Source organism: Cololabis saira, chromosome 8 (genome assembly GCF_033807715.1).
Source record: "Cololabis saira isolate AMF1-May2022 chromosome 8, fColSai1.1, whole genome shotgun sequence".
Lineage (NCBI taxonomy): Eukaryota > Metazoa > Chordata > Actinopteri > Beloniformes > Belonidae > Cololabis > Cololabis saira.
The window spans coordinates 30,531,328-30,549,159 of record NC_084594.1 but is presented as its reverse complement, the minus strand read 5'-3'; the positions used below and the strand labels follow the sequence as shown (position 1 = coordinate 30,549,159).

At 39.2% G+C, this 17,832-nt stretch overlaps 1 protein-coding gene across 1 annotated transcript in view; it reads right to left on the bottom strand.

The window, feature by feature from the left end:
* Positions 1–17,832, bottom strand: part of LOC133448819 (arf-GAP with coiled-coil, ANK repeat and PH domain-containing protein 3-like) — a 55,597-nt gene that overhangs the window by 12,933 nt on the left and 24,832 nt on the right. Inside the window, exons 2-10 of the mRNA XM_061727709.1 lie at positions 16,787–16,844; positions 12,933–13,052; positions 12,671–12,724; positions 7,779–7,837; positions 7,189–7,372; positions 6,944–6,988; positions 5,189–5,284; positions 4,900–4,974; positions 3,169–3,180 (exon numbers count right to left, since the gene is read on the bottom strand). Coding sequence (XP_061583693.1) covers positions 3,169–3,180; positions 4,900–4,974; positions 5,189–5,284; positions 6,944–6,988; positions 7,189–7,372; positions 7,779–7,837; positions 12,671–12,724; positions 12,933–13,052; positions 16,787–16,844 — 703 coding nt within the window. The remainder of the gene's footprint in view (positions 1–3,168; positions 3,181–4,899; positions 4,975–5,188; positions 5,285–6,943; positions 6,989–7,188; positions 7,373–7,778; positions 7,838–12,670; positions 12,725–12,932; positions 13,053–16,786; positions 16,845–17,832) is intronic.

The window sequence follows — 17,832 nt, the reverse complement described above, 5'->3', positions numbered from 1 at the left end:
GGCAGCACGCTTGTGCCGTTCCTTCACTATCTCTACACCTACTAACATTCTGTTGCGCGAGCGCCCATTACCATACAGCTGTCACGCTCGTGCTCTGCTGACCCCACGGCTGCGGCTGAAGATCAAACTGTTCTTTTAACAGCAGGGGTGTGGGGTCAGGAGGGGCTTCTCGCCCTGCACCACGATTTAAAGCTCCCTCATAACTCCTACAACAATTCTGAGAGCTGGGGTTTTCTGGGGGAAAGTCAGCTTTCCATCTGCCTGCAACTCTGAAAACTGTTCCTGTTCAATCAAGCTGACATTATGGCTCCCCAACCACTATAAACCCTGCGCCCCCTTTTATTCCCACCTTAAATCAACAGGGACCCTGCAAGAACGCAGGCTGAATCTGAAAAGAGGCAGTAAAAACGGTCCCCACAAAACACAACCCATGGATTTGGCACAACTGGTTAATACTTGGAGACTAATTTACAAGTGTTCAGTCAGTTAGTTAATTTACATAGTTTTGAGGCAGATAATGTACATCCATCCTTATTAACTTCTTACAAAACAGAACATGAAATGAATGCACACATAACAACACACAACGTTGGCACAACACAGCCTCGTAAGTATAATATCATCTAAATGTTTGCGATGAAATGTCCCTTTCAGGTCAAATCAAGTCATTTAAGCAGCCAACCCAGCTGTGTGTATTCATTTGGATATTATTCGTAGCCAAGTTCAATTTGACAGTAGCGATAAGTGTGAAATGTGTGAAAGACACACAGGGTGGTGGCATGCAAAGGTGACATTACATTTTATGTTACGTATCAGGACAAAAAATAAATACAAAAAACCGCCCCTGGTGGACTATCTGAGTAGTATGTTCCATTACATAAGCAACATGATACATGATACTCATGCAGAGCCAGCTGAGTCATCAGACATTTACTCTCAACTGAGGGTTTAGTTGTGACATGTTTTTCTTTTTTTAATCTTTCCTCTCCTGTTCACATCACTCAGTTATCAGTTATTCAGCAGAACCCCGGAAACTGCTCCCCGGGGAGCTCGTTCTGGCAAGCTCCCTGGAATGAATGGAGCCAAAGAAATCTTTGGAGTGAGATCGGCGATGAGACAATAGATGGAAGGGTCAGGTGAACTGATAAACAAAAGAACGTCAAGGACAAAAGATGAGATGATTAAAGGGGTTTCAGTAGAGAGAGGTCTTATATAGTACACGTTGCATGTTGATGTCTGAATTTGAACAGTCATCTGAAGGAACCAGTCTGTGGTGGAGGTTTGTTTAGGGAAGGGATGAGCATGTCAGACAATGGAATGAACACTGCCTTTCCATCTAAACCCAGGAGACATACGTGTCTCAATAATTGATCATGAACTTCCGTAAACATCCTTTTAACTTTTCTCTTTGAGTTTCATTGTTTATCACACTCATCTCTCTGTCTTCTTTTCAGTCACTGTCCCTGACATTAAAACCCTCTGCTGTGCCTTGTAATGCCATCTGTTGACTTTGGCTGGAGCTGGCACGGCATAGAGGAGGGAGCAGATTGAGGTTGGCATCATACCGTCAACATGTCTCCGACTGCAGCATTTTGACATTTCTGATTACATGAAAAATCTTCTTAAAGACGACAAAATCAGACAAGCCTGCCAGCTCTGCTGCAATTATCTCTCCTATATTTCCGAATGTTTGTTTTGTTGAGTTAAGATGGAAACATGGAAAAGAAAGTTACACATATTTGATGAAAATTACTTAATTAAGGACCAGATTATGCTACTTAAGTACCATTATATGGATTAATCTGTACTAGTTACTTGTAAATATTGTTGACATGCAAGACAAAGCTTATAAAAAAAAAAACGTTTTTGTTGGTAAATGAGCTCCCAGCTTTGTACTGACATATAAACTGGGGTGATTATGGAATAATAAAAGGGAAATAGTTACCTGGGTAAAAAGTGATTCAAAAAATTATTAATTATTATTATTAAATTTTTACTTCACTAAAAATCAAAAAAGAAGATAATAAAAAATAAATAAAAAAATATAAATGTGTAATTAACCTCATAATCAAAAAGGGAAAAGTTTTAAACAAATCATAACATTTTAAAAAACATAACCAACTAAATGGAAAATACATGAATTTATCTAATTTATTCATAATGATAGGAAAAATAATTATTAGAAATTGCTAAATGAAAAATTGGAAGTGTTTTTCATTTCACTATATAAGCAACACTTCAAATTAGGGAGGGGGGTTATTTTATATGTCGGGCCTTAAAGGGTTAAAGTGGAGAAATTAGGTTAAATTTAAATCTCTTTTTTCTTTTAATGCTGACGTGCCGCTTGACATAATAAAAGGTTGCAGAGGCAGAAAAGGGGGAGGCTTGTGTGCTTCGTAGGAATTTATGACAATGGTACAAGCAAGTGGTTCCTATTGTGAAGCAGTACAGCTGATCTGAAACAAAGGACCACAGATAACACTTGAGACGGAGCACATCCATCGGATTAATTGATCAGATTAACAATGAATGAGTTGCCAATAAAGCTACACTTGATATATTGAGAAAAGACTCAGAAAGTTTTACACATAAACAGCCACGGTGGGTACAAAGTTACACATCCATGAGTCCATAAATTTAAGTGAGATGCACAGATATACCTGAGCTTCTACCAGTGTCACAAACCAACACTGCAACATCAAACATCTAACAAGCATGAGCAGATCTGTTTTGTCCTTCCATGCTCCCAAAATATACTGCAACGTGCAACTCCCGCCCACTGGGGGCCTTCACTGGGAAATTTGTGAAAGATTGGGATATAAAAAGTGATTCATAAAAAGAAGAGACAAGTTCTGCTTTTCTAGACAATTAGTTCACACACAGATAAAAGAGTAATCAAATATTTGATGTTACCAGGATATCAAGTGTATTGTTAAATCAAGAGGAGCCCTGAGATGTTCCCCTTGAACCCCCATTTAACACAACATGGCACTTATATTTTCCCCAGAACGCTCACTAAAATACAAAACAATACGATATGTACTCAGGTATAATCTACAAAACACTGCAGCTTCTGTAATTATACCACATTGTGTACTGTTTAGGACGTTTAGGATGATCATCATGGTTCAGATGAAAGAATTAAAGAAAGAAAAAAAAGACACTCACCTGCATCAGAGTCTGGAGTAGGAGGAATAAGGTCACACAAGGTGAGTGGAGTGAGAGAGAGAGAGGGGGGGAGGGGGAGAGAGAAGAAAAAAACATCATTGTTTGAATAAAAACTTGTTTCTGGGAGTGAGTTGATGCATAATGTACTAACATATGTATTTAAGGAAAAAGAAACATCACTTCCACTATACATTTTTTTCTATTATCATTTTTATGCAACTTTACTTCTCCAGAAATACTGTGGAGCGGGGAAAATTACTTCTTAGTCTTCTGATGTAAGAGGAGGCATTCCTGACAGTCCTCCAGGCATTTGAGTGTTGATTGGACATGTCATGGATGCTTTCACTTTCTTGGCAATTAAATATATCTGCGGTGTCAGGCAGAATAGCGTACATATTTCTGTACATTTGTGAACGATTGCATACAAACGCCAACTCATGCACTCATGTAAGGGAGAAGGAAGTTACTAGGAATCGGTTTTCCACTTATTAGTGATTATTGCAAAATAAATAAATAGTATATTTACAACTTTTAGAATACATTTGTTTAAGTTTTTCCACCCTTAAATTGAGCCAGTAATTAAAAAAGCTTATAAGTAAAGTTAATGAAATGAATAAAGTTAGCTTATAACCCCCCCCCACCCCCCCCAAAAAAAAAACTGTTTAAAAAAAAAAAGGTTGTTTAAATTATGAAAAATAACATGAAACAAGACAACTCAAGTCACGAAACTGGAGGGCTAAAAATGCATCATATATTATTATTCTTATTATTTCTGGAAATCCACACAGAAAATAAATCCCAAACTAAATTTAAACCCATTTTCAACTGACAGAAATGTATCTTATTTTTTAAATCAGCACGTATGGCACCGCATGGCAACCGATTTAGGCATTTCTCACAAAGATGGCACACACGGTAGACGTCTGACATGCTCGCATGAGAGCATCTTTGCTTGAGAAGAAGCTTTGCAGAGGACGTTAGAAGAGGGGTGTGCAACAGTCTGAAAGACCGTTAAATTAATGTGATTTTAAAAAAGGTTGAGCACATTTGGGGTAAAAATAATTTTTATGTCGTGCAGTTTCACTCTCTGTGTAATAGTTAAACTGTTCCAGACCATAAAAATGTGAGCGTTTAATATTTAAGGCTCCAGTTTCTAGGCTCCAAAATTATTACATTCATGTGCTAAATACCTCTTTCATATAACGTGGAAAAATACCAAAAATACTTTCTAAGGAGATATTTATGATTATTTTTGTAGACGGATCATGTCCAATCCAATGCAACATTTTTCTAACATGTTTTAACTTTACTGTTACTTGTGATGGGTTTAGGTATAAGACGGTACTTGGTAAAAGTTCGCCATCACGTCCAGTAAACATTGTCCCGTATAAAACTACATTACACCACCATGCTCTGACACCACTGCATACTTGCACAGTGGACAACGTAGAAAGTATAAATTATGATGTGAAAGTACTATTGTATATATTATGTCTTTTCAAAAAATCTAAACCACCTTTATAAAACTGTAAGTAATGCTTGCCAATTAAGTAAAAAAAATATACCTGAGCTTTAGTAAAATGTGATTATATATAATTCAAGAAGTAATGCGATGAGATGCTGTGACTGTTTTTCTAACTGGTGGTTGGATCGTGTGGGAAGGATAGTTGAAGCTGCATTAGTTTTCCTAAGAGGAAGAGTAAAGAGGTGAGAGGTGTGTTGCCATCTCACTCTCTGCTGGATGATGGCATGTTTGTGCTCCAGCTCTCTCTTCTCCATGGCTGAGTCAATAACCAGCTGATCCAGCTGCGAACAACACAAGAAAAAAAGAGCGCAAAGCAGAATGAGTGACGGGGTAAGAGACACAACCAGGATTATTAATGAAAAAAAAAATAAACTATGATCACAACTTAAAATTCAGTTAAGAGTCAACGAGATGGCTCAAATTTCCTTTGTGTTTTCTATTGGTCAAAAGAAAGGTCTTTCATGACAAAGTAACACCGTGTTAGTTTCGGTTTACCTGTGCAGCCAGTTTTTTCATATAGGGGTCAATCTCATCCAAGATGTTAAAGCCTTGTTGAAACAAGGAATACTGGGCTTGCATGAAGGACAGCATCTGCAGAAAACAGGTGGAGAAAATAAATGTGAAGCAACTGTGTTTGCAATCACAGAACCAACGCTTGCACAGAACGGGATACTGATGGAATTATATATGGAGGCTTAAATGAATTACTTTTATTTTCAAACTCAGATACCGCTTTCCCTCAAAACCCTGCTGTCACACTCAAAAAACCGATGATTCAGTGCTGCTTGTACAAGTAGAGCACTTGTAAGAGCAGCAGTGAATCATAGATTCTCTAGTTTGAGCTCTCCCTGAGCGCTCATGACACTTTTAATCTTACAGGACTGTCTCAGAAAATTAGAATATTGTGATAAAGTCCTTTATTTTACATTCTGGATTCATCCTTTTATTATTTTAATATTGCTGATCATGGCTTACAGCTTAAGAAAACTCAAATATCCTAACTCAAAAAATTAGAATATTCTGGGAATCTTAATCTTAAGATATAAGCCATAATCAGCAATATTAAAATAATAAAAGGCTTGCAATATTTCAGTTGATTTGTAATGAATCCAGAATGTATGATATTTTTGTTTTTTTAAATTGCATTACAGAAAATAAAGAACTTTATCACAATATTCTAATTTTCTGAGACAGTCCTGTATATTTTAACTGTCACTCAGATTGTTGTGGGACAAATCTGTCAAAAATCCTCCACACGGGCCGCTCGGTGGCGCAGTGGGCTAGGAAAGCGGCTCATATACAAAGGCTACAGTCCTCCTGCAGCGGTCGCAGGTTAGAATCCCGGTCTGCGCACCTTTGCTGCATTTTATCTCCATTCTCTCTCTCTACCCCCCTCCTGTCTGCAACTTGAAAAAAGGGCCACAAAAATCCTCCACACAGTGAAACACCAGTGGAAGACTGCTGTGGGTTTGCTTATTTTACTCCTCAGCGTCTCCTCCAGATGACTGCTGGTTAACTGGCTCAAACAGATCACATGTCAGCATGGATAACCTAAACAACTTAATTAAGTATTTATTTATTTTTCTGGGGGAAAAAAATTATGTAAAGAAAAAAAAAGTAAAAAATGTGTAAATCACAAATTACAAGAATATTTGTGTTCATATCACCTATTTGCGGTTCTGATTGAACAAACTTAGATATGTTGTGAGCACCAAAATATCTGAGTTCATTCCCACTATTGTTGCCACAGCAGAAATTGCAATAATATTTGTAGCACAACAGGATTTTATTTTAACTTTATCAGTAGAAGACTGATGCATAAATACCTGACCTTTTCAGGTATTTTTTTCATCATATTATCCAGGCACTTTTGGTTTTAGTTTATGAAGACAACAGATCATAGAAACAATTGCATTTCTCAGTGTAATAAAATAGATTGAATGCAACTGGACCTGAAATGAACTTTGACTGGGGACCACCCTGAAATCATCTGACAGAAATTCAATAAAAATTACGTTTGATCTACTGAACGCAGAAATGCAATTTACGTGATAAAAGATCTTTAATTATGCGAGTGCCAAGCATTTTAAAGGACTGGGGAAGATAGTCAATAACATTAAAAAGAAACATGCTAAAATGTTGCATTTTTCAATTAGACTTTGGATTTGTTAGATCTCTTTTTTGAGGACACATTATGAGAATGAATAATGAAGCCTTTTCTAAAAACAAAGATCAAATTGGGTTACTCACTGCATCCAAGATTTCAAACTTCCTTTTAGCCTGAAGCACATTAATCTGTCAGGAATAAAGAAGAAAAATGAGTTGTAGTGTTAAAGCTGCATGTTAGACATTGATGTTATACTACTGATACGTTTCCAGCAGCTCCAGTCAAGCAGAGCACAAACAGTATAAGTGTATTCCGCACCTGCAGAGTTTTATCACCACCTACTGGGCAACACTGAAAACACAGGCTGTATTTTGTGTAACGGTCTCACCTGCAGCACGTAGTCCAGTGCCAGATGCCTGAAGGCCTTGCGGCTGAGGATGAGAGCCTGGGTGGCCTCCTCTGCCTCGTGCACCTTGTTCCTGGGCGCTTGTGCGTTCTTCACCTGAGCCAGCTCCATGTCCTCACGCACTCGGTCAAACTGCTTCTTGGTGTCCTTGAACTTGCGTATATCCCTGGTGGAAGAGGCAAGAAACAGAGGGGAAGGGATGCTTTACAGGCCACACCATTTAAATGACAAAAGCATTTTCATCTTATTTGTGACATTCCTGATTCATTCTCTCAGCATTTACAATATGCTCAATTGAGAAATCTACTGGAAGTCTTAAATGTAGAACCGAACACAGATTCTCCCTTTTTTCAAATTGAGGTTTAAGAGATCCATGTTCCTGAATTTTATGTTTGTACCTTAAAAGAAACTTAAAATGGATGCAATTAAACACAAAAGACTGCCTTTACATCTGCACAGTACTGCATATCCTTTTGCATAGTTGTATTTCTTCAAACTAACTTCAACAGGCATTGCATCTTTCTTTTCATCAGAGGGGGGAGCTGCTCACTTAACTGTGATGAAATACTCACTCTTTGATGAAGGTATGAAGCTGCTGCTTGATTGACCTCTGAGCCTGGTCAAACAAAATCTAGAAGAGGAAGGAAATAGGGAGAAAACAAGCATTTTAGAGGAAGCCAGCAGCTCAGTGACTTGTTGTGACGTCGACATGTGGTAGCGCAATCTCACCGCCAGATGGCAGTACGTCTTCTCCAGTAACACTCGCCACAGGCAAAGAGGAGAAGAGAGATGAAGACAAACCATGCAAGTTCACACACAGCTGCTGCCTCAACAGATTTTTGGCCTCATAGGATCGTACGCTTTTCCTCCTGCTCACTACGGGCGTCCCACTCCTCCTTCCTTCCTTTCCCTTCACTTTCTTATCCAGCGGCTCTCCCTCCATTTCTTGTGCACTGTGAGAATCTCTTCCCTCTATACGAACAAGGATCTATCCTTACTTTCTAGATTTCAACCCAAATCAGATGAAGAACACACATTCATTTCTTTTTGGCATGTTAATATGTTTCAACTGGGGAGTCTGTTCACTGGTCAGCAGCCTTCACATGCATGTGTCCAGTTCAAACCACTTACATGACCAGACATTTAAGCGTTAATGAACAGGCGTTCATTCTGATGAAACACACACACAGACACACACACACTCACAGCTTTTATCCACAAATAACACAATATATAACAATAACACACTTACACAAATCAGCTCAGTGATATGGCATTATTTTACGATAATAATGAGTCAGTATCATCAGGGAGGCTCAGACAGGTATGGCATGGACAGCTTTTACAGCGTTGTTGCAAACACTTGCACGCTACTTTCTGGGTCATTTAGTGGCCAATTTTTCAGCAAACAAAAGTCCCAAAAATTGTTCAGATACCAACTAAAAAGGACCCATTTAAATGAGACCTAAATTAGATGTATCAATCATTTATTTGGTGAAAAGAATTAGTGGATATTACATATCAGTGAGTGGCAAATGTACGCAAACATATCGGATTAGCATTTCATTGGAATTAAGGAAGTTCCGATGCCGATATTGGAAATACTTGCTGGTACCAAAAACGAGAGTATCTGTGAATTTATGTCTGTGCACCGTGAATAACATTTTTTTATGAACAGAATCCAAATTCTTCTTTGTTCCTATAAAAGACAGCATAGTTTTGTTGGACCGAGCTAGCATTTCTTTCTAGCATTAGCGTTACGTTGTCAATGTGGCGCTATTTTGGACTAGAAATTCCCACCAGGAAAACTGGGACATGCTCATTATGGTAGAACTAATGTTGCTAAAAATAACATAATCAGCCTTATTAAGAATTTAAGCAGCCATCATGTAGAGTATGTGTGAGTTGAATAAATCTTGGGGAAAAAGGGGTTTAATGCAGCAGAAAACTGGTCTCCGATAGAAATTACCCAGAGAAAGCTAGAAACCAGATCAATGATGGACAAATTGTTAAACACCTTATTTCTGGAGGACCAGTTTCTGTCAGTGGTTGAAAATTTTGGATTTCACTGTGTAGCTGAACATCTGGAGATGTGGTACAGTTTTCGAGGTCAGAAATACATCTTTAAAACGGTTTGCTCCAAACAAGACCGATTGATGATAGTTATGTAAGGTAAAAGTTACAATTAACTTTATAACAGGCATTTGAATCCCCAATGTGTTCAAATGTGTATTTCTTGAATTTATTTTATTAAGTTATACTTTATATAAATTTAATTATTCAAAAAAAAAAAAGAGACAAAAAATGAATTTGTTATCAATCGTACTCAGTATTGGCGAAAGTCCCATTATGGGAATGGACATTGGAAAGAAAAAGTTGGTATCTGAACATTTGAATGATTTGAACATTAGTGAACATAATTGATGTTTAAGGAGAAGTCTGGCAGCAATTGTGATATTCCTCTTTTCCCTCTCGTATTTTACTTTACAACAGTTACACTTTTTTCCTTTTATAGTTACCGTTATGTTTAACCATTTTTGTTGCTGGAGTAGGTGAATAACAAATACTTTTTATTATACTACTTAAAATCATTTGATTTTAATCAGCAGGAGGCTATTCGATTCGACCATTACGACCTACATGCTGCATGCATAAAAAGCAGCAGAGAACATGCATTACATCGACTACGTCACTACGTAAACTGAACTGTGATCTTTCTTTCCCGTCATTATCATCCAACTTTCACCAACTTCCAGCCTGTTTAACCCTTATCTCATCAAATCAAAGCTCTGCTGTTCTATTCATCGCCCGCGTCAAACCTATGGGATCTTTTCTATTTCAGCTGACAGCAGAGTATCGTCACACACACCACGGTTTTATTTTATGCCGAAAGCCTGTGGTCACGTCCCATAAACCATCACATTAAAAATGAAAAGTTTGTATTCATTTCTTTGTTGGTTGATAGCTTAAATTGTACTTTTTCTAATCCCCTCCTCCCAGTCTTCTGTTCTTCTTTCACTCACTCACTCACTCAGTCTTAACTACGGTTGTCCCAGATCTCCGCTCTAACACCCAGGAATTATACTAACAGCTTGTCTGGCAGACGGTATTAATGGAGTAATGAAGGATGAGGGAAGGACGTAGTCACCGGAAATCTGTCCGTCTAACCCTTCTTGGCACAAAATAAGGAAACAGAGAGAATCTTCTGATAAATCTTACTGACGGGCAAGTGAATTCACCTTTAAACATGCATAAATCCAACCACAAGAATGAACAGATGAAAATTCATATACAGTGGGTACGGAAAGTATTCAGACCCCTGTACATTTTTCCCTCTTTGTTTCATTGCAGCCATTTTCTAAAAATCTAATTTTATTTCTGTACACTCAGCACCCCACCTTGATGGAGAAAAAACAGAAATGTAGAATTTTTTGGCAAATTTATTAGTCAGAAGTATTCAGACCCTTTGCTCAGTATTGAGTAGAAGCAAAACCCTTTTGAGCGAGTACAGCCATGAGTCTTCCTGGGAATGATGCAACAAGTTTTTCACACCTGTATTTGGAGATCCTCTCCAGTTCTGTCAGGTTGGATGGTGAATGTTGGTGGACAGTCATTTTCAAATCTCTCCAGAGATGCTCAATTGGGTTTAGGTCAGGGCTCTGGCTTGGCCGGTCAGGAATGGTCCCAGTTCCGAAGCCATCCATCCATCCATCCATCAATTTTCTACACCCGCTTTACCCTGTGCAGGGTCCCGGGGGTCTGCTGGAACCTATCCCAGCTCATTACAGGCGAGAGGCAGGGGTTCACCCTGGACTGGTCGCCAGTCCACCGCAGGTTCTGAAGCCACTCCTTTGTTATTTTAGCTGCTTAGGGTCATTGTCTTGTTGGAAGGTGAACATTCAGCCCAGTCTGAGGTCCCAGGCACCCTGGAAGAGTTTTCTGCCAGGATATCTCTGTACTTGGACACATTCATCTTTCCTTCCAACTGAAAAACACCCCCATAGCATGATGCTGCCACCGCCATGTTTCACTGTTGGGATTGTATTGGGCAGGTGATGAGCAGTGCCTGCTTTTCTTCACACATACCGCTTAGATTTAACGCCAAAAAGTTCAGTCTTGGTCTCATCAAACCAGAGAAACGTATTTCTCAGTCTGGCAGCCATTCGTGTTGCACTGAGGAAAGGCTTCTGTCTGCCACTCTGCCATAAAGCCCCGACTGGTGGAGCTGCAGTGATAGTTGACTTTGTGGAACTTTCTCCCATCTCCCTACTCTCTCTGGAGCTCAGCCACAGTGATCTTTGGGTTCTTCTTTACGTTTCTCACCAACGCTCTTCTGCCACGATTGCTCAGTTTGTCTGGACGGCAAGGTTTAGGAAGAGTTCTGGTTGTCCCAAAATTCTTCCATGTAAGGATTATGGAGGCCACTGTGCTCTTAGGAACCTTGAGTGCTGTAGAAATTATTTTGTAACCATGGCCAGATCTGTGTCTGTCAAGGTGGGGTGCTGAGTGTACATTAATGAGAAATAAAATGAACTTTTCTGATTTTAGCAAATGGCTGCAATGAAACAAAGAGGGAAAAATTTAAGGGGCCTGAATACTTTCCATTGTCACTGTATGTTTGTCACACTGGCTTTAAACATTTTCCTTGGAGAGATTTTTCTTTCGTTCTTGTTTGTTTGAAACTGTTTTTGAAAGTGTCTTTAGAGCTCTTACAAATAAAGCAGGTCTTACTTTGGGCTTCAGCGGTTTCTTTTCTCATCATCTTTCTGTGTTTTTTTTTTTTTTTTTTTTTAATAATGGGAGGATTTTAATATTTAGGCATTCGAACTAACTCAATAATAAACAGAATTACACCATTAAAATATCTTCAAGAAGGTAACGGTTCATTTGCCAGATCATTTTGAATTGGATAAATAATACATTTACCTCTAATGTGTGTCAGAAGTTAGACAGAAAATGCTTTTCCTGCTTCAGGAGTTTCATCAGATATAAATACTGTAGGTAAATGTCAAATGTTTCACTCTTAAAGTAATAATATGTTATATTTTAAGAAATGGAAATGTTTTCTCAGAAGCAACTACAGATTTTTAGATGTGTATTAAGACGCAACGTGTCTGACGTGCTCAACTCAACACTTGATATTCCCACACGGAGCCCAAACTACCTATGTGGAAAAAGCATGACCGCTACATCAGGCAATGAGTCTGACTCCAACCTCGATTCCCTGAGGTCGTTTGCACGGGGTCACGGTATGGATGGAGCCTTACACATGGACTAAGCCTGTAATCTGCAATGTGTACGTATAGGGTCAACGTGTGTTTGCTGCAGAGTTTAATCCACAGTGGCTGTTGTCTAAACAGTTTGCGTGTGTGTGTGATTACGAAGCAATCACAATCTAAGTTCATTTACGCATCTGTGTGTGTACATCCGTGTGTGTGTACTTGTGTGTGTAATCTTGTCTCACCATGTGATAGTTGACGATCTCCTGGAGCCTTTCCCCACACTTCTCGAGGCATTCCTGCAACGTTTAAAACACCACACACAGGTTCAGTGTATGCACATATGAACATGCAAACAACAGCTGAGAGGTTCTGTTTTTGGACTGTTTTGTTTATACTGCATTACAGTAGCTATTCACTGGATGAGTGGTGTTTTTTTGATAAGATGGTGAATCTCAAAGATTCCTCAGAGGATGAGTCGGTCAGGCTGCCACTGCTTCTACTCACCGATATCATCGCTTCCTTCTTGCACTGCTGGGAAAGATCTTTGATGCCGTTAACAAAGTGCTTGTTGGCGCTGACGTAGGCCCTGCCGGCCTCAATCATCCCGCTGCACAGCTTCACCAGCTAACAGGGCGCATAAAATTGACATCATTGTTAACGCACAGCAAGATTCTATTTTAAGAGCTGCACGTTTTACATAATTCACTGCAAGGGTATTAACAGTCTCAGGAAGTGCGTAAATCAAACAAAGCATGAAAGAATTGCTGGTCACATCCTACATCATAAAATCTAAATGCTTTCTGAGTATTTGAACACAGTACAAATTAACAGGAGCTAATTAATAGGAGCAAATGAAAGAAGCGACCAGAGGCCGATAATCACACGACACAGTAGTGATTCACACCATAACTGCATCCAAAATTAGACCCACCACTACTCTAATAATGACTAATGGTCTTATACTCTTCGTTTGCAATACAAGAAGGATCAAACTAAATTAACACCGATTCAGTTCTCAGTATTTTTTTTAACCTTTTCTTTATTATTGAACTAAACATACCAAACAACTCTCTGCTTTTTGAACGATACTGGCTGCCAAAAATGTAAGAATACACTAAATTAGCTTAAGCTCTGAAATAAATGCCATGAAGTAGAAAAGTAAATTATTTCCCACTGAAAACTAGTGGTGCAAAACCAAATCCAGCCCAAAATGACTTGAGTATATAAAGCTACCTCATCATTTTCCACCGCTGAAGAGAGGACAGAGGAATCTCAGTGGTCAACATGAAATCAGATGGTAATTCATAGATCTGGTTTTAAATGAGTAATTTGATTTAAAGGCATGACCTGCGGCTGACTGCATATAGGCTATATTACATAAGTAACCATCTGAACACCTGAATGTATAATGAATTATATAATCTATATAATGTCAGCGTAGACTGAAGCAGTGGACCGTCCAACCAACAGGTTGCAACTAGTTACACAGGAACATGAAAACTAACCTGGAATCAGCCACTACGAAGAGATGCCACGTTTAAACAGATTTGGGAGTGATAGCAGTCCAGAATTTACATTTCACATTGAGAAGTTTGACAATCAGGTACAAATAGAGCTCAAGTAATATAATGCACAAAGTGCATAGTGGATTCACCGGCGCAGCATTCCAAGCCAATCGTCAGCAGGGAACTACAAAAGTATCTAACTAGGACAGCTCATAGTGATTTCACGCATGTTCTTAAACACCACATGAGCTGGTAACCGCGACACTTCCCCACTTAAGGGGTAATATGATATGCTACAGAGTAGTACACTGTCATTACCAGTGCACTAATGCAGCTGTGTGTACAACATGATCAGAGCGCACACATGTGTGCATGCATGTGTGTGCTGGAGAAGGGAGGAGAGAGTGCAGGGTATGCTGAAAGGAGAGTGCAGCAGACCTTTAATTATCTCATTTGGTGCAGGAGTTCCCAAGGTTGTCGCTCTGAGAGTGTGGTTTTTCCTGGCGACAGTAAGCCTTTTACTGTGTGCAGGCCGGCAGCGTGAACATGACTAAAATGAGGATATATTCCTATCTTCTTTTAAGAGGGCACTGCTACAAACTGAGAACAGTCGCTTGTGGGGTAAAAACAAAAGAACCTGCAAGGAGGTGGTGATGTCAGCGTCATATCGGGCACTCCATTCACCGGGCTGTTTCACAGAAATCCAAAGAAAACAAAAAACCAAAAATCTGAGAATAGAAATTGGAAATAAGCACAGATGATGCCCGAGTTCAGTCTGAAACAATACGCTCTTGATTGAAGATAGCAATAAGCAGAGCAATCTGAAGTGCTCTGTAAAAGATGTATGTTTACATTTGTATGTGCTAGTATGAATCCACAAAAAGAAAAAAGAAAGCAAAGGAAAATGATCCTGCTGCTCCTCCCAGGCAGGTCTGACAGTGTGCAGGATACAGTGTGTCATCAAAAGGGCAGATATGTGAATGTGATCTCATTTGGTGCTGTACCGAGCCCCCGGGGCCTGAGCACAGCCACTAAATGCACAGTGTATGTGTCTGGATTGATAAATGGGCTGGAAGAACAACTAGGGTCCACTCGGGGCCACAATGCCACATCTGGTACCACATGACAGACTCTTAACTGTTAATAGTCCAAAACATTTCTGAAGCAATCCAGGAACTCTGCTGGGAAATGAAGCGCTGAATGGTCACTGTTTGAATTATGCATAATTATAAGTGGCTCGTAGCAGGGCCGCTGTTATGCTTATTAGTTAAGAAGAACTGTAATTAACAAGCAAACAATGATGTACAACCAAATCTGACTCTAGTCCTTTTATAAGCCAATGTGGCAGAAAGAAGCGAAAGTTGTCACACCTGTCACAACTGTTCGGCTTTCATGACTCATTAAATTACCTCTCTATGAAGCCTCATTGCCGTCAGAGCGGGCAGCTTCAGCGTACTCATAACTGCCACCAGAGGAGCCCTGCTAAAAGAACAAATCACCCTGATAGAAGCCTCTCAAAAATCTCCCCTCTGACCCTTTCCATCGCTCCATGATGCTCAGAAACGGGTTCAAAGTTCAGTGGAGGGGTCTGACCTGGTGGTGAAGGAGGAATCTATTGAAGGGCTTACGGTATGTTATTATTGTGCTTGTGAGCTAATTTAGAGAGACAGAGTGTTTTTTTTTTTTTACTGGATCAACCTGAGCATCAAGAAAATATGTAAATGATCTTAACAGCTACCTCTTCCGTTTAACAGACTTACCTGTGTACACTTAAGCGGGGAAATCTGTGATATTATCTACAGTTTTACACATGGTGACGTATCCCTATAGAGAAGATGTGAGGTCACCACTTAACCACAACAGCACTTCTTATATACTGTATTCCTCAAACCTTTTAAGTTTCTAGTTCATCTGAAGAGCTATTATCATTCTTGACACACTCCCTGGAGACGGTAGGAGATCCAACACAGCGAGTCTCCTTTCTAATTACAAGAGTCCAACAATGATCCAATGAAAAAAGTTTTACATCTATCCCATTTTATGCATTTTAAATCCTTTATCGCACATTTCCACCAGTATCACAGACATGTGTCAAGTGTGTAGATGATGAAAAAGTTTAATTTTATGTCCTTACAAGTAATTAAAGGCCCATCCAAGGGGGTGCATGCGCTCTGCATTGTTGCTTTGACCAGCTCCAATAACTCATGAGCCTTTTATAGTGTTTTAAACCCAATAGTCTAGGAGGTTGTGCCAGGGATGTCAGTACTTAAGATTTAGTCAGCCATGGAAAAGGCCGAAGCCATAGTGGAGCAAGATCTGCTCTCTCTGTTTCAACGCTAACATATGTCATTTTTGATGACATGTTTTAAAAGGCCCTCTTTCATTTACTTTCAACTTTAAACCAATCATTATTCAGCCTTTTTGTAGCATTATCTCTGAGATCTATGTGCTTGAACGGCACACAAGCCTTTCTGCATTGGTTGAATACCCCAAATATTTCACTTTGCAGGGGTCGAGTAATCCAGACCCTTGTGCTGCTATAAATTAACCCCAAGACTCATTTTATTTGTTCACTGTGGCATCACAGTAAAAGGACACCCCTTGCAATGCTTTCTTTTGCAAAGCCTGGATAAACCCTTTGTAAATGATGGTGCCTATAGGAAATATATCAACTTAACTGCCAGCTTCTATATTTTACAAATACAATGATTAATGATAAGCTGTTGCCGCACTGCTTGCAAAAATAAAATACATCTCCAGTGTTTATTACAGGCTTTTGTAGAAATTTTCATTAAAAAAAAATGTAATGGAAAAAATACTGAAGACATTTAAAACCAATGCAGTGGTTCATACCTTGTCAAGCTTTGCTTCAATTTCCACCACATCTGTCTCCACATCATCAATACCAGCCCTGCAGAGAGAACACAAAGCCACGCAGTTAATAACATCTGTGTTTCAGTAATACAATTTCTGACTGAAGGAATCAAATTTTAATCTGAAGAACAGTCAGAGCAAGAATCAATGCCTTCAGTTCATTTTCAGAGATTCATGGATTAACAGTCGGCAACAATGTTTGTATTCAAGAGCAACAATGATGTAGCATTTACAATATCTCTATGTTAGTCTTTTGCAAATTAAACTGAAGTCACCAAACATCACTGTCTCTCAGGTTTGAGCATTAATCCCAATGATTAGATTGACAGAGGCATCACTCTGGAAGATTAGTGGCCACAGCAGAGCAGTAAAAATCAATGCATGACATCATGCAGAAACATGGGCCGGCACTTCAGTCACCATGAGCTGATAAAAGGGCCAGCAACGGAACAAAAAGGTTTCAATGTCACCATTAAAGGTTTAGCAGCATTTGATAAACAACAGTGGCTAAATTGCACTGTATTTTTTATTTTTTTTTTACTTTATTTCATTATCCATTCAACATGAGGATGATGGGACTTGACAGAAGACAGCAGGAGTGTCAGGTGGTGGTTTGAGTGGGTGATGGGCCTTTACCATCCTCGCCCTTGGGGTCTTCTTCCATTTGTGTACACACACGCACACAAACACGCGCACACACATGGCCACACACAAGCACACTGACGGGGTCAGTTGCAATGGTAACTCTTTGTATATATACAAAGAGTATATGGTTCTTTTTCTTCTTTTTTTTTTACAAAAATTGCCTTTTGCACTCATCTCTAGTACTAGTAAATGTTGTGTTGTATTTATTTTATGTGAACCTTTTAAGAATGTCTGTCTAACTTTTTAAGAATGTCTGTCTATCTGTCTATCTGTTGTGCCTGCGCCTGAGCACCTTATATGTTTCACCGTGGGAAGTGGGAAACGTCCTCTCTATTTCTTGTATGTCTCGACATGTCATAAATCGACAATAAAGCTCCTTT